This window comes from Phoxinus phoxinus (genome assembly GCF_949152265.1).
Source record: "Phoxinus phoxinus genome assembly, chromosome: 8".
NCBI classification, from domain to species: domain Eukaryota; kingdom Metazoa; phylum Chordata; class Actinopteri; order Cypriniformes; family Leuciscidae; genus Phoxinus; species Phoxinus phoxinus.
In genome coordinates this window covers 23,174,450-23,191,981 of record NC_136883.1, presented here as the reverse complement: position 1 = coordinate 23,191,981, position 17,532 = coordinate 23,174,450, and the positions used below count along the sequence as shown (strand labels likewise).

The 17,532-nt window shown below is 37.6% G+C and overlaps 1 protein-coding gene across 2 annotated transcripts in view; it reads right to left on the bottom strand.

The window, feature by feature from the left end:
* The window catches only part of ano2a (anoctamin 2a), a 35,679-nt gene extending 18,147 nt beyond the window's left edge, over nucleotides 1–17,532 (bottom strand). The window contains exons 1-14 of one of the 2 annotated variants that reach the window (XM_079620506.1): nucleotides 17,357–17,532; nucleotides 16,210–16,376; nucleotides 13,873–14,178; nucleotides 11,640–11,732; nucleotides 8,010–8,161; nucleotides 7,856–7,910; nucleotides 6,953–7,004; nucleotides 6,761–6,816; nucleotides 6,598–6,645; nucleotides 6,345–6,409; nucleotides 4,728–4,862; nucleotides 4,153–4,313; nucleotides 3,951–4,033; nucleotides 743–754 (exon numbers count right to left, since the gene is read on the bottom strand). In XM_079620506.1, coding sequence (XP_079476632.1) covers nucleotides 743–754; nucleotides 3,951–4,033; nucleotides 4,153–4,313; nucleotides 4,728–4,862; nucleotides 6,345–6,409; nucleotides 6,598–6,645; nucleotides 6,761–6,816; nucleotides 6,953–7,004; nucleotides 7,856–7,910; nucleotides 8,010–8,161; nucleotides 11,640–11,732; nucleotides 13,873–14,178; nucleotides 16,210–16,376; nucleotides 17,357–17,393 — 1,422 coding nt within the window. In that variant the 5' untranslated portion in view covers nucleotides 17,394–17,532. The remainder of the gene's footprint in view (nucleotides 1–742; nucleotides 755–3,950; nucleotides 4,034–4,152; nucleotides 4,314–4,727; nucleotides 4,863–6,344; nucleotides 6,410–6,597; nucleotides 6,646–6,760; nucleotides 6,817–6,952; nucleotides 7,005–7,855; nucleotides 7,911–8,009; nucleotides 8,162–11,639; nucleotides 11,733–13,872; nucleotides 14,179–16,209; nucleotides 16,377–17,356) is intronic. The other variant, XM_079620507.1, reaches the window with a different exon arrangement.

The following is a 17,532-nucleotide window of genomic DNA, read 5'->3' as shown; positions in this document are numbered from 1 at the left end:
GTATGTCAAGTTTTGTGATGAAGGACTCCAATGTCAAAAAGCACCAAATCCAACATCAGTTCCTCAGACATGCATAAGCAAAACAGTCTCCATAGAAACAGGATTCACATGCATAAATAGAAATAATTATCTTGGTTCCGCATTAAATTACTTTCTTGTCTTGAGGCTAAAGACGCTGATATGGGACAAAAATGCAAGTTCATTAAAAAGCACATGACCCGCAGGGCTTTTCTGGGTAATATGCGAACACACCGCTGTAGACTCAATCTGTTAGACCACCATCCAATACAAGAGTGGTACATAGTTGCATGTTCAAAACACAATGCTTAAGCTGATATATTTATAATATAAAAATTTAAGGTGACAGGTAGCATTTTCAACGTCACAAATAAGGTCGTGATTATCTGGCAAGTACATTGTGGTCAGGATTATGGCATTGAGGTTAATGGTATAAAATCACGGTAAAGGATTCGTTGGCACACAGGTTACTACAAAGTTAATCCACTGTAAATCTCTCCTCCTCCTCCTATGAATTCAGGGTTGATTCATCAAACAGCATCATCACAGACTCAGATCCAAAATTGATCCTCCCGCTGCGCAGAAAATTGCAAACCGGAGATGGAGTGATGATGGGGGTGGGGGAAGTGTGACGGACGTGGTGAAAAATATGGTGTGCAATTGAGCGTGTCGGGAACAATATAGAAACAGAGACAGAAAGAAAGAGAGCAAAAGATAGGTTTACCTCAGCCCTTTCCTATTGGTGAGCATCAAAGCAAAGAAAACATGGAGTTAGACACACATATTTACAGCGGTTAATATGCGGTGTAATTGAACTTCATTATCATTCACATTAGCATGATGCTCATGATCTCCACGGTGTCCTGTTGAGAGTGCAGTCCTTCATCCACTCAGCTCAATGCTTTAAGCAGAACACAATCTCATTACTCACTCATGTCCTATCACACACACATACACACCACCCTCTCCCAGTACACACAAACGCTTCAAACTTAATCCACTCCCAGATGAACAGTTCAGACCCTCAAGAACAATGAAAGCTTGAATTTTCCTAAAGCTAAATGAAGCCCAGGCCGGAGGGTCTGATGGAGTTGCATTAGAGAGAGAATTAGCTAGTATCTAGCATTATGTTAAACAATGCTTTATAAACTGTGTTGCAGTTTATCACAGTGAATAGTTTTAAAGAGGGCAGCTTGTAAGGTCAAGTCAAGTCAAGTCAAGTCAAGTCATCTTAATTTATATAGCGCTTTTAACAATGTAGATTGTTTCAAAGCTGCTTTACAGTAGTAAACGGATCATTTAAGGTAACAGAGATGTAAGTAAGAGAGTAAGCTGTGCACAAATATGATTACTCCACAGTTAAGAGGTGATGCTAGATATGGCATGAACCATGTTGCCTCGAGTGGTTAACTGGTTTTATAAAACTGCACCAAAAGCCATGAGATATAAGACACTAGTTTTCAATAAATATTTTAAGACCCCATGGAATCCAATGAGCTTTTAGCGCATGTGTGTTATCTTTGAGGATGATGTTATCTGTATGCTTATGATGCTCATCTCTGTAAAAAATGGTGACAAAATTCAAGTTTGGGCTCAGTAAGATTTTTTTAAAAAGAAGAAATTCATTGACAAATTAAATGTATCAAAAATGACAGCAAAGACTTAGGCTACAATGTTCAAAAAAAATACTGTCCTTTCTATTTATCAAAGATGTATCATGGTTTCCACTAAAATATTAAGCAACTGTTTACAAATACAATAATCAGAAATGTTTCTTGAGCATTAAATCCACATATTAGAATGATTTCTGAAGGATCGTGTGACACTGAAGACTGGAGTAATGATGCTGAAAATTCAGCTTTGTCACAAGAATAAATTACATTTTTAAGTGTATTCACAACAGTCTGTTTAAAAACAAAACTGTTTTTACCGTATTTATTTTTGATCAAATAAATGCAGCCTTGGTGAGCAAGAGACTTCTGTCAAAAACGTTTTAAAAAAAATGTTTTTCACTTCTTTCTCTTGGAAAACCAAGTAAAAACACTGACACATTGTGCACAAAACATTTTGTACAGTACAATACTCTCTAGAGTGAGAAATCCCTGCATCCAGTGCTTAATTTGTAAAGTGGGAGGTCCCGGAGCGCAGAGGGGGGGGTGGATCCGGCGACTCAAAACGGGGGTTGGAGGAAACGGAACAAAAAACAAAAAAAACACTGCCTACATAGCTTCTCTGCAGGGACAGCATGTGCTGAGTGGGTGCTGCTAGATCATTGACGGGGAGCTGCGCAAAACTTGGTCACTAAATATTTAATATTCAGTTATGTTAATGATCACAATTAAAGTTTTAATTTGATTAAATTGAACAAGCGCAACATTCAGCATTCAATCAAATAGGCCTATTCTAACAGATGTAGGCTATTATTAATAATAATGTTATTTCAACACAATATCTCGTTATTTCGAAATAATACGTGTGCGTGCATCTGTAAATCCGGTGACGCGTGTATTGATTTTTATTAATAAACAAGTGTTTTCTCTAAAAGTGTCGACTCGGCTGCAAAGATGAAGTTGACGATCGCCATCTCCGTGTGAACGCGCTTATAGAGAGAAATGCACATAAATAAGCCTAATAATGGATTACATAATCAGAGAGTAGCCTTTTTCTTTTTTCGTTTTGAATTATTTCGTTTAAAGACATTTCAAGCTTTGTGTATTTGATGTATTTGTCATGTCTGTGTGAGGCATACACACAGTTTCGTTAAGTTAGGATGTGCTCTAGTTCACGTGCGGAAGTGAGCGCGCGGGGGCCTCCGTTATATTTGTTTCGTCGGCCTATTCATTAAATACAGGCAATTGGTTGATGAAAAATTTATTAAAATTAAGATACAATTTATACAAAACGAAATTCACTTTAAAGAAAGGCTTTCTATAATAACTTCAACTTCAACGGTCAAAATCATGTCTGACCCGCTCCATGTCTCATATTGCGCATCCTATCTTACTCGGTCGTGCTGTTCACTTTTCATAAATCAACATAAATGGAAAAAAAAAAAAACATTATAAGATTTTAACAAATATGAAACGCACTTTTTTAAATGGCTACAACAGTATAGTAGGCCTACATAGCCTACTCTCTATTTGTACAAATTTCTGCACATTAATTTAATTCTGAATTTTGCACACACAAGTTGAAAGGCATTTGTTAAAAAAAAAGTTCACGGATAATTGTGCATGCATTTATTAGCCTAATCATTATGATACTAAAATCCTAACAAATAGGCTATGTACAAAAAATCAGATGAGCGCATAATATGAACGGTTAAGCATTTTCCTCCCATAGAAAACAATTAGGCTATAAGAACGCTTAATGTGGCTTAATGCAGATTAGGATGTCCCCTTATTATGTCGAAATAACGAGATATCGATACTAGGCTACTGTGTCCACCGTGGTCTCCTTTTTGATCAGCGGAAACGATTTTTGCTTGTTTGGGATCTGACTGTCCAGCGTATTTGAAAAAGTTAAGCAAACTTTCCTGTCTTTTTTACATTTTTCCCCTGAGTGAAACGATCGAGGCTAACAGCAATCTCAACTCGTACAACAAGCGCGCAAGTCATGTGTCACAAACATTGAACACTACACAAACAGTAATTTTTTTTTTTTCATCTAGGCAATTAATTTTAGTGACACAGGAGGTGCCGGATCCAATAAAAAAGGTTCCGGATCCAATAAAAAAGGTTCCGGATCCAATGTCGGAGGTGACGGAACATGTTCCGGCGTGTTCCGGCTCAAATTAAGCCCTGCCTGCATCCAACTAGTAGCAAGTAGCAAAAGATTCCTCATGGCTGTGACATAACTTAAAGCCTATTGACAGATATTCTGTGGCTTTGATCATGTTTCTAGAATTCTAAAATGCTTTGTATTGCACTCACCTCGTCATCCTCCATGCCGGTAAGATCCCAGCTGTGCTGTAGACATCGCTGCCTCCTCTTCCAGTGTTCTAGAAACACTGCCGCTAAACACACACGCACAATTATCAATTCATCTTTAAACCACCATTTTTCTTCTCAATATATTATAAATGTACAGTAAACACAGTTTATCATCAAATGTATGTTTTCATACAGCTCATACCCCAGAGTGACATAAAGATGGCAAAGCCCATGGTGGCGTGGTTATCAAACAGATAGCTGACACGTGCAGTACTGCAGATACTGCTCAGCTGCCAGTAATCACACACACGATCACATAGAGGACACATGGTAAAATTAAGATGCTCATCACACATCTCTTGACTGAAAGAGAGAGAGAGAAATGATTGATTATATAATAAAATTCACTGAAATACATGGATTTTCCTAGAAAATGGTTCTCTTTTTAAAAAAGTTACACGTGTGCTTCACGGATTTCAGAAAATGAAACATCCCCACAAGGAAAAAGGGTTCATAAGGCAAATAAATCATTCTAAATTCAAATGTAAATATTCCAAAATACATATTTTAGAGTTAGGCTAGTTTAGATTTCAATAGTAAGCCTCCACAAAGAAAATGGCTTATTAATAGACACTCTAAATAAAGTCTTACTGAAAATCTGTGAGGGTTTGATTTAGGGTTAGGGGATGGAAAAAAAAATATTTGTCTGTTAAAAATGATAAAAGTCAATAAAAAGACACCGTCATGATAGAGAAGCAAACATGCGAGTGTGTTTACCTGGGCACATTGGTGTCTACGGTGAGGCATCCGTACAGGAATACTGCGACTCCTAAAGCTGAGGCAGGAATCAGCAGCTGTGTGTACACTCCTAACCAGGCAAAATACAGGCCAATCTTCTCTCCAAAGTACTTCCTGTTGAATACATGTACAGTAAATGGGTTACAAAACTATCAAAAAAAAGATAAACAACCACTGAACACCAACACATACAAACTGTTCTCAAAAAACGACTGCATGGAATGTGAACCTACAGAGATCGAATGCCTTTTACAAAGTTTTACACATCCCCGAAAACAAGACCGTGCTTATTGCGTTTCGTCTGGTCGCTGAGGCGGAACTAATTTATGATGTTTATGAAAAAATAACCACAGTGGATTCTCCTATTGCAACAACTTACATTTTTCTAAGTGATATTTGGCACCAGTTTTTCAGTTCTAGTGAAGATTTGGTTCTCTTCGTCTCGCTGGATGTTTTATTCACAATTTATTTAGGCCATATTCCAATTTTGTGCGTAAGTCAGATTCGCAACTTTGGATGGAAAAATAGCTAATGTCTCAATGTTTAATGTCTCAATGGGAAATAACCCCCTGAATGACATACTAATGGTAGTCAATGAACAATAAAATGGGTTAAATGGGTGGTATAATGCCCTTTTCACAAGATGTAAAATAAGTCTCTGATGTCCCCAGAGGGTGTATGTGAAGGTTTAGCTCAAAATTCCCCACAGATATTTGTATATAGCATGTTAAAGTTGTCACTTTTTGAGGGTGTCTTTTTGTGTCTGTCCCTTTAAATGCAAATGAGCTGCTGCTCCTGGCAAAGGGGGATGAGCTTCAAGAGCTCATGTCCTTTTACCCCACACAGACATGCACTGAAATTTTCAAACACTTTTAGCCTTTAATGTTCAAAACGGAGTCGGACAATGATGTAGAGACTCAAGAAGAAGTGACAACATGTAGAATGCAACAGGACATTTCTGAATGGTTAGTTGATGAATTTATGCAGCTGATGTGTAGTTAACTATATTCTAGTCATTGATTAGCATATTCTGTCATGATAATCTATAAATTGTGTTCCGGGGGCGGGGTTTATGTAAATTCTTGGGTTGGTGATGTCACTAACCCGGGAGGAATGTCGTGTTGTCCCTACCAGCCGTTTGTTGTAGTCCTTAAAAAACTATTTCTTTAAAAGCAAATATCTCCCGTTGCTTTGAACTTTGAGCGTTGTAACTTTGCAGATGTTGTTTCTGCTCAAACAGCAATTACAAACTAACTAAAGTTAGAAAAGTGAAATCATAATCAACCACCCCTTTAAGAGAAAGTTTTTTAATATAAAAAAAATTCTTACATACTCCACTTTTAAGTACCGTAGGCATTTTGGGATAGGCAATGGGATTGTTTTATCACCTGCAAGGTGAACATCTTAAAAGATACTGAAAAGTGACACATCTCTCCTTAACAAGCCATATGCTTTGAGGTAGAGCTATTTATAGCAGTCCGCAAAAATACACACAAATGACAGTTCTCATAAAGGAAAACCTTTCAATAACCATCTGCGTACTGAATAAAATCTTTCACAGAACCAGATGTTATGAAAGTATATAATTTCTGATACCTGATAAGGTCCATTGGCTGATATTTGTAGAAAGCTCCATAATTGGCCCATTCCTCATGCAACATCTGCAACACACACAAATATCACTCTGTTATATGAACTGTTCAGCTTTTGTATTACAAAACCATTGCATCTTCTTAGACAGAGACCCACACACACATCTTACGAGAATAAGCAGCTTATTGCCGTTTTATCAATCAAAACAAAGCTTGTGACACACAGCCATCCAATCAGAGCAGGCTGCAGGTCTCACCTGTCTGTCGTTGCGATGCTCTCTATCTTCTGAGTTGTCAAAGTCTCCCTGTAGCAATGACAACACACACAGAGCTCTACCCAAACCTCATCACACATATACACTGAACCAACAGACAATTACATATCAGCTTCACCCAAACTAGGTAAAATGCAACACTTACATCATGTAGAGGGAAGGCAGAATCATAAACCCCTTTGGCTAGCAAAGAAGTAATGCCTGAGACAGAAATGAGAGAGAATTTGACTCTCTGTAGTAAAAAATATTTAATGAAACAAACTAAATGTCAGTAAAACAATCCAGTTTTAAAGAGTATAGTTCAATTGTTGAAATGGTTGCGTCTCCAGGAACATACCCATTGTTTGACAGGTCTGTGAGCAGGCTGTGCGCCTCAGAATTTCATAAACCTGCGAGAGAGTGTGGACACAACACAAAATACACCATCGATCAAAATTCAGTTATGTATGAAGTTTGAATGTTTTTGAAAAAGGTCTCTTCTCATCAAGCCTGTACTTATTTGATCAAAATACAGTAAAAATACAGTAACATTGTGACTGTTTTCTATTCTAATATATTTTAAAATGTCATTTATTCCTCTGATGGCATGATCCCTCAGATATCATTATAATATTCTGCTCAAGAAACAGATATTTAAAACAGTTGTGGTGCTTAATATATTTTTCAAAACTTTGACATTTGTTTTCAGGATTCTTTGAATAGAAAGTTAAAAAGAGCAGCATTTATTGGAAATGGAAAGTTATATGATATTATATATTATATTATAATAAATTATTTTATAATATATTTCTTTACTGTCACTTTTGATCAATTTAATGCATCGTTGCTGAACAAAAGTATTAATTTCTTTTCTTTTTTAAATGTGACCCCCAAACTTATAATGTGTGTACATTAAAATCTAACAAAGAATCGTAAACATACATTAATACAGTTATTAACTGAATATTCAGCTTAGTTCTCTCATGTGAGTCCATGAGCAAATGTCTAATTCATGAACAAATGGTCTGACTGATTAATTGACATTTTTGTCTACTACATGATAAAAAAAGACAATTGCTATAGTTTTATGATACTTTTATGCTTTTCTGTCCTTTTCTAAGCTTGAAAGCTCCAGTCCCCAATTCTTGCAACTGTACGGGGAGAAAAATGGATCATTCAAAATGTCTCCCTTTGTGTGTTTGGAATGACACGATGGTGAGTAAATGACATAATTTTCATTTGATACACGTTTGATACTCACAATTCGACCTCGGACTGCATTGCTGAACAAGCTGTTTTTTGACTTTATATCAAATCTGGAAAATAAAAGGAAAACAATTAGGCCAATGTGTGGGCTTGCCTATTGTAAATGCGCTTTTATGAGAGTCTGGCTCTCTGCAAGCGCTGGCACTCACAGGTGTAGCTTGTCTCTGCTGAACGGCTGGGATAGGACACGTGTGCGTGGGTTCTGGGGCTCTGGTACGCCCGGCTGGAACGGCTGATTGATCTTCGCCCAAAACGAGCTTATTACGCCCATTAACCCCGTCTTCTCTTTCAGCCGATACGTCTGGAAAAAACAAGCAGAAGGGAACTGAAATGAAAGAGAGATTAATCCATTCATATCCAGAGCTAAAGACAGACGAGACACACTGAGAGTTGAGACCAGGGTCAGACGACGTGACACCACAAGTGTAGAGTGGGAATATCTGGTTTTGTAGGCAAACAGAAGCACATGTATGAAGCCGGTCCATATGTTTCAACAGCTAATCCACCATTATCAGATTATATCATTCAATACAACTCACAACCTCAAAGGACAAATCATTCTTTCAGGATGAAAGCCAAATCTAAATGTATGGGGAAACACAACACTAACAATCGTCTTAGTATGCGACCTATATGACAAAGGAATTTGAAAACATTTTACAAGTAATCGGCTTGTTGACCGTATAATCAGATCACATTTTTTTTTTCTCTGCAGTGTTCAGACTTTGAGAATTGACTTTTGGCATTACAACTGCTCTTAGACCGGGCCAACCCGGAGCACTTACAAAGACGATCATGGAGCCAAAGCTCTTAACCTGAAAAAACATGACACTCTTGGGCTGTGCCAGTGTCTATACAGTAGTTTGGGTGACTGTGGAGTCTGTACAGCTCAGGTTGACAGACCAGTGAGACATTCTCATAGGGAAGAGAATTGGTTAATATTGACATTAGCTTATTTGTCAATGCAATATGCAGTAAAATATCAAGTCTTGTTTGGTGTTCAACACTGTTACGTTCACAAATGTAATGTGAAACATTCTAACACTGGAAGTGACCAAGCATTGCAGCATGACTTGAATCTGTCAGAACAACAGGCAGATCAGCAGTTAGCTAGAAGTGAGATTTCAGCAACAATAATGGTCAAATTTCATATTCTACTTTTTTGTTCAATATATTGGGTTAAACGAACACTGCATATATTAAAATAGCACAATAATTTTACATTCATAATAAGAAACAAAAGATGATTTAAATAAGTCAGTGGAGGCATCATGAACTGGCTTTGACAACATGTCAGAAGTTAATTAAATAAATAAATAATCATTAATTCATGATATTTGTGAATAAATACACTACTGTTCAAAAGTTTGAGGTTGGTAATAAAAAAAAGTTCTCTTAAGCTCACCAAGACTGCATTTATTTGATCAAAAATACAGTAAAACCAGCAATATTGTGAAATATTACGATTTTTAAAAACTGTTTTCTGATTATATATATTAAAAAGATTAATTTGTTCCTTTGATGGCAAAGCTGAGTTATCAGCATCATTACTCCAGTCTACAAGGATCATGTGACATTCTAATATGCTGAGTTGCTGCTTCATAAACATTTATTATTATCAATTTTGAAATGGTTGTGCTGATTAATATTTTTGTGCAAACTATGACACCTTTTTTCAGGACTCTAAGGAATGGAAAGTTTAAAAGAACATAATTTAACAAATATTATAAATGTCTTTTCTGTACATTTGTATCAATTTAATTCTTCCTTGCTGAATAAAGGTATTTAAAAAAACGTACTGATCCCAAACTTTGGAACACTGTTGTAATTTATCTACAATGGATTGGGAAAATAGAGTGGCTAGAATAGCTTTGCGGTGTGACAAAAATAGGATCTGTCCTGTCGACTGATGGACCGGGAGCTACCAGTGTAGACAGATTTGTTCATTACAATGGGATCCTTTAGGTTTTTATGGTGTCACAATTCAGAAATCAGATCTATTGTACACATGGTTTAATTGATTTTAGGTTAATCTTGTAAATTCATGAACAAAATTTCAATATAAAGATCAATACACTAGCAGAGTAAGGTTGTGGGTTTGGTTTAAATTACCAGAGAACCAGTGGCGGGCCGTGCATTTCACACATAGGCCTTCAGTGATGTCAACCCTGAATTAATAACTTTTAATAGTGTAGCAGCGCACGCACATACTCTCTATAATTGTTGTGAAATTCCTGTTTTTATTTTGCACCGGCTGTTATAGGGTTAATGCGGTGAGTTCGCGAAAGGTAGAGAGAAACGAGCAATTGAGTTCGGCTTTTGTACAGTGGTTCTTGCGTTCCGATTATAAATTCAGAAACGGATCCTCATCCCTGTCTTATCCTTCAATGGCTATAGTATTAATGTTTGAAAAAAAGAAGTTGTTTCGATCATACATTTACAAGAAAAATTAGGAAGAAAATCATATTCAGCACGGACAAAAACAGGGGCAAAAAATGCATTATAATGATTTTTTGGACATACTCTCCAAAACTGATTTTTTTTACACAAAATCCATCCAAATTTATTTCCTCAAAAAGACTTGAATTACTTGGTTGTACAGGTTGTCTGTGCTTTTCAGTCCCAGCAACCTTTTCTATCGCCATTGAGGTTAATGTGCTGAAAGTCGAGTCTATCCCGTCGTATTTCTGTCATAAGTTTTAATTCGCTTTAGTGCTGAGAGTGTCTGCTCGACAGAAGCAGTAACGTTAAACAGGAAAAACACCGCAAAACATGACGATGTGTAACGTTACAGCTGACACAAGCTCTCACACAGATTTTTGAACGATATCATTGAGATCAGCGGGACTGTTGCCTTCAAAATCAGTCCTGGCATAACTTTACATTACAGTCTGTTCTGTTTTTACCCGGACAGATCGATAGAGTTTCGAGACTCTGCGTAAGCTGAGATAAGGGATTTTTTTCCGGTAGGTTTGAAACTGCTGGTGGTCGAGGAAGGAAATAAACATTAATTTGTGGGTTGAAAAACTATTAAATCTACAGGTATTTTAGTTTACACAGTTCGCAACAGATGCGGTTAGCTAGCTCTGGCTACCAGTAAAATAGTACACGCTCTGACCATCCAATCAAAGGGCGTGAAAATGCTTACGTTATTGTGTGCCTGCTAGATGGCCCCGGTGCAATCAACTCGATATCTGATTGGCTGATTAAATCTGACCGATTATCTGATTGGTTAAAGCAACAGTTTCATTGCCATTCATTTAAGCTACAGGCGCCCGCAATATCGATTCTGAAGGCCTTGAGGCAGATATATTTGACCCTGGCAACACATGATGACTGAATTATGATTGGATAAAAGCACTAAAATAAATATACACTACTAGAAGCAGCGCAACCAAGAGAAAAGCTATGAAATTATGAGAACGGACTATTGGGAATAATTTAATACTCATTCATAAAAAAAATATATTAAAGTGCAAGTTAGTGATTCTCATAGTGTTTAGGCCAGCAGAGAAGGCCTTGCTGGCCCTGACGGCCCACCACTGCAGAGAACACATATAAGTTACACTGGATAAAATGTTAAGTCAAATGCATGTAAATTGTGTATCGATACATGTTTTCTGTGGGCCTGTTTGAGAGGCAGATCAGACTCAAACTTAGGTCCCTGAGAGCTTTATAAGGGTCACAAATTATACATTACACACAGCTTTATACTTTATTCTCAAATACAGCTTTTTTATGTGTTTTCTCTCCCTTTAGAATATTTTATATTGACTCACCTTTTTAGTGGGCACTCTGATCTTAAGAAGTTCTGCCTCCCGACTGAGAACAGACCAGGGAACATGAAGACGAGTAAACCGGACTGTCCTCATCTTGAAAGAAAACGTAAGGAATAAACAGCATATGTTTAAAGTGTAAAGCACCATTGACTATACAGTTCATGTCATTTTGGTTTGCAGGATGCAACTGAAAATTTAGTTCAAGATAAGGTGATTTAGCAGTCTTGATTAACACAAGCAGGGGTGCACACACACACACACACACACACACACACACACACACACACACACCACACGCAGTCTATAAGAAGCAGCTGTTGCTAAAATGGTCTTATTCAGCGTGGATGAGTGACACAGACACACGCACACACAGACACATCGAACACAAACACCTCTGGCAATGAGGATCAACCATAATCTGCCTTTGGGATGGAGACAGCAGCACTCAAATTTAATCCACACACACATAACACAACTGATCTACCACATCACACCACCAACAATCAAACATACACCCACGTCACAGCTTTCACTCAGGATTTCGCTCTCATCAATCAATCTTTATGCTAAAGTGAACCCTGGGGAAAATATTAGTTCTATACAGACATAAAACATAAGAATATGCCTTTGCAGCTTAGACTTTATAATAGTTAGTTAAGCAATAAGCAACATACAAAAATCACTTGCAACTATATATACCTGCATGGGATTATTTGTTGTTTTGAATTTAATTTATGCTGATTAATAGAATAACAATGTGTTTAGGCAGATGATTTTCATTGTATTATTTATTAATATCATGGAAATAAAAAATAATAATGGTCCTAAAATGGGCTTTATTTTCTTTATGCAAAAAATATCCGGACATTTCTTCCTAAAAATTCACCCATATAGCATGTAGTGTGTTTTTAAGGTGTACTCAAACCTGCATAATAATAATAAGAACTATATTTGGATTCATGAGGGCATTTCCTTAGTATAAGCTAGTTTTGTGGGGAAAAGCGGCATGAGTCAACCAATCTACTCCTATTTAGAAATACTAAGCTCTCCCTGCTTCAACTTGGGAAAATCCATGATGCAGGGGGAACCAATCATCACTTTTGACAACCACATTTGTGTCTTTCGCAAATATCTTGCCTGGGGGCTACTGCTGCAGTGCTGCAGGAAAGCAAAAAAATGCCTTTTTGGCAGCTGTTAACTAGTATTAGAATATGCTGCATTGCTTGAAAATGAAAACTAGCTCCCCCTCAAAACAAGATAGACTTTTCTTAGTGTGGGAGGGTTTGGGGTTTTCTAAACTGGGTCTCCACTTCTTAAGTTCCAAGGTCACCTTGGGAATCTTTTGATTGTGCTAATTCTGTTAGTATTGCACTCAAAACCCTGATTATTCATGGCTTAACACATGGGATGATGATAAATTAATATGTTTGCCAGGAAACTGATATAGATACATGCATGGCCGGACAAGAACACACATAGGCTATGTTCGGAGTAGCATACTATGCTACTATTTTGCAATCTGCATTGTCTGGCCTATTATGTTTGCAAAAACATACAGAATCCCATAATACACTTCAACTTCCATAACCATATGATGAATAAACTGGAAGTAACTGCATAATTTTACCTTTTTCTTGACTTGTTATTTGATCAGAGTATTAATTGAATTTTAAGACATTTTATGCAAGATGGATTTCTAAATGATAATTAGATACCACTAGCGAAATTACATACACTACTGTTTAAAAGTTAAGGATCAGCATTTTTTTTTATTACATACTCTACTGTTCAAAAGTTTGGGATAAGCAATTTTTTAAATTAGAAATTAATAAAATTTAAAATGTAAAGACATTCATTATTTATCATTTCTATTACAAAGAAATGCTGTTCTTTTGAAATTCAATTAGCATTTTAAAACGATTTCTGAAGGTTCATGTGACTGAATAAATTATCACAGGAATAAATTGCATTCTTAAATATATGGTTGTTTTAATTATCATTTTAATTGTAACAATATTTCACAATATTACTGTTTTTGCAGTATTTTATCTATGCTGCATATGCATCTAGTGAGATCATATGACAAAAATGTAGCATATACTAGTTTTAAATGTTGCATAATGCATTCTGTTTCACATATTATTTAAGAGTTAAACAGTCGGCAGTACACTGTGTAGTATGCAGTATGCTAGTATTCCATTCTGAACATAACCATGCACACATACACACAAACCTCTTTGTCATGTTCAATCTCCAAGCCTTCCTCCTGAAGTCCTCTTTCAAAGTCCTCCCTGATTTTATCTTTTAGTCCATCGGCGGGTTCCGTCCCAAGCCCCTCCTCCAGCGCCACCTCCGAAATATCGCCCTTCGTACTCCTGCGCGAGGGGGTGGGGCTTTGAGACGGCACGTTACCGTTAGAAACAACAGAGAGGCGGTGTTGGAGCTGACGTCTCTTGCAGTGATATACAAGAACGTAGTCCACTCTCCTGTGACCGTCTGCAAAACACAGCCCTCCACCTGGACCAGGCCCTGGCTCCACCTGAAAACACACAACAGCATCTCAGTGACATCTAGACACATCTGCACAGCTCTGCAGAGAAAGGCAGCGCATTACAGATTCTTGGAGATCTCTTAAAGCTGCATAGTGTATAGTTGGGAGTTTCAGCTAAAAACGGAGGATCTGGGTCATCCACTGATTGGCTGGTAGTTCAAAGCAGTTGGATGCTTCCTGTCATGCTCACGTTTGATTAGAATTCTGCTTTTGAGGAAGGTGCATAACTAGGACGGTCCCTGAATGGAAAAATGCCTCAGCTGAAATTGCCAGTTGTGGTTTTCATAACGTTCTCTTGACACGACAGAAACATCCCCAGAAATGTATGTTCAAAACATATAAGATAATATATTTCCCCCAAAGTGAAAAGGAAATAATTTATGAAAAGTATATTTCCAAAAATGATTTTGAGTTTTTTTTTTACATTGTGAGACTTGCACCCCCACAAAAAAACACACACACAAAAAACACACATACAGTAATGCCAAAGTTTACTGTATATATATGTATAAATATTACATTTATGCAGATCAGATTTTTTTATTTTAATTATAAAAACACTATATATTATTAAAAAGTCTTCATGCATATTTTAATTGAACAGTTTTTAGTTTTAATGTTGTAATATTTACCAGTGTCTGTGGGAGCAATTTCTTACTGTATCCTAAAGAACTATTCAGAGTCTAAAAGTATAATCAGAGTTTATTGGAATATGAATGTTGTGAAAGAACATATATATACAACAGCTGGGCAAATCTGCTGTCAATATTAAACTGATCTCAATTAGCAGATGTTTTGTATTCAATGTGATACAATGAAAACACATTGCAAATGAAGAATGTTGAGATCTTGGGAAGAGCTTTCCTTCACTGGTGAATTCTGGAATCTAACAGTAACTGTCCAGTATTGATATGGCTCATGCCGATATCTAGAGATCCTTACCTGTGGGTCCAACAATCTTTGTGTGACCAGCCCAACAACTGAAATTAATTTTCTTATGACACCTTAAAGTTCACCACAATGAAAATCATCCCATTATTTACATTATTTATTTCTTCTTTCAGCCAAACACAATCGGTGAATGGTACCATTTTTTGGAAGCCTAAAAAAGTGCATCTATCCATCCTAAAAGTAATCCATACGGCTCCAGGGAGTTAATAAAGGCCTTCTGAAGCGAAGCAAAGCATTTTTGTAAGAAAAGAAGAGTGACCACTGACCCGAAGCATGGCGTATGCGGAAGCGCAGAGGATAGAGCAAAACAAAACACCGGTCAAGAATTAGAAGTCTAAAACGAGAATTCTTAAAAAGAAATGTCGGAGGATTTCTATATAAGAGAAGAGGAGCTTGAGTTTGTTGCCCAGCCCTATTTGTTTGAACAGGCATCTACTCTCATCTAAGCTAACGTTACTCCTACATCCTATGTCATGCGTTGAGTCAGAGGTCACTCTTTCGCTAGAACTCGACTCTCTTGAACGCGGATGTGGACGGCCTTAACCGGAAGCTAGTGATTACAGTTTATGAAGTTATAGTTATGGATATATATATATATTTTTTCACTTTAGAAGGCCTTCATTAACCCCTGGAGCCGTATACTGTAGATTACTTGCATGATGGATGGATGCGCTTATTTGGCCTTCAAAAAAATGGTACCATTCACTCCCATTATAAAGCTAGGAAGAGCCAGGATATTTTTAAATATACTCCGATTGTGTTTGGCTGAAAGAAGAAGGTAATATACACAAAAGATGTTTTGGGGGTGAGTAAATTATGGAATAATTTTCATTGTTGGGTGAACTAACCCTCAATTAACCCCAGGGGGGCCGTGAAGGTAGGGGGGTCCATGATGTATATAACATATGCAATGTGACTATTCTAATGAACATTAACTAATGATCTAACCAAAACCATTATTAAATGCAATAATGTTAGCTTCTAATTAATACAAGAGATTAATGCCTGTCTATGATAATAAACAACATTTCATGATAATTCCTGCATTAGACAACAGAATCCACGCACCGTGTCCTCAGCAATGTCGTTGGCATCATGCCCGCTGCTTGCCATGCCCTGCTGGCCCAGTTCAGAGATATCTCGGGCAAGACAGCGGAGTTTCTCGCTCTGCATTGAAGAGGGCTCACTTCTCATGGCAGAAACACGCATGCGCTCGGGAGCCCCGTTCCAATTTTCTGTTAGAGAAAGAGATATTCACAAGTTAGGTTTTATGTCTATTAGTATCTTTCTAAAATGAGAGTGAGAGAGAGAGAGAGAGAGAGAGAGAGAGAGAGAGAGAGAGAGAGAGAGAGAGAGAGAGAGAGAGAGCATCTACTTAAAAGTAGATACGAAAACCCTTTCAGCACCAAGGACAGCGAAACAATTGAAGGCTGTGCGTCAATGCTCAAAACCTGTAAACCTGACTGTAACCCCCACGTACACCTCTATTCTTTTCAAATGTTCTCACACTTGACTAAAGCGTCACTTAAACGTGCCTCATGCCTTCAGATAAACAAACACAGGGATTCATGACTCTTAAGAGAAAGCTAAGCGCATTTACACTACCTGGCCAAACCATGCATCACATCACTGTCTATTTTGTGCCTTTACTTCTCCAGTGCTTTCATATCAAATCACAATTTCCATTCTGTCGTAAATGTGAAAAAAGAAAAAGAAAGAAAGAAAAACAAGTCAAAGTGCATTTGATTTCTTAAACACATGGCGTCAGTGGCGCTTGAAATAGCTCCAGCTTATTGCCCCAGCTAATTATACAAACCCCTTCCGACACACTGAGCCCTCTCTTTGTTTTCTAAAGCAAAAGGATGAATTCTAACACTATTAGTGACATTAATGAGTGGTAAAGTGTGACAGCCTGTCTGAAGGGGCAAATAATGGCGCGCGCCTTTCACTGCAATTAACGCGACCAGTTTGGTGCCCCTCAAATGTTCAGTTTTCATTAGATCACGCAAACTGACTATACATGTATGATTAAATGAAATAACAAGCATGCATCTGCAACAGTTACATATAAAGCGATAATGAAACTAGCCAATTTGTTGAAGAGACAATTTCATAGAAATGCAGCTAATACATTTTCGCTTTGACTCAGAGAAAACACTGCGCGCGCGCGGCGCGCACAAACAACATCAACCGGAGTGCCATGGCTAGTACTCACCCGTGGCAGAGGGCGACCTGTTCAGTGCCATGTTCATGTTCCCGGTGAGATGGTGGACAATCCGCTCGCGGCCCCGCGCAGCTTAACGCGCTCGTGCTGCTGCCGTTAATACCGTGGAGGGCTCGAGACACTCAAACTTCCAGCGAGAGTCGGACACAGCGCGCGTGCACCGAGAG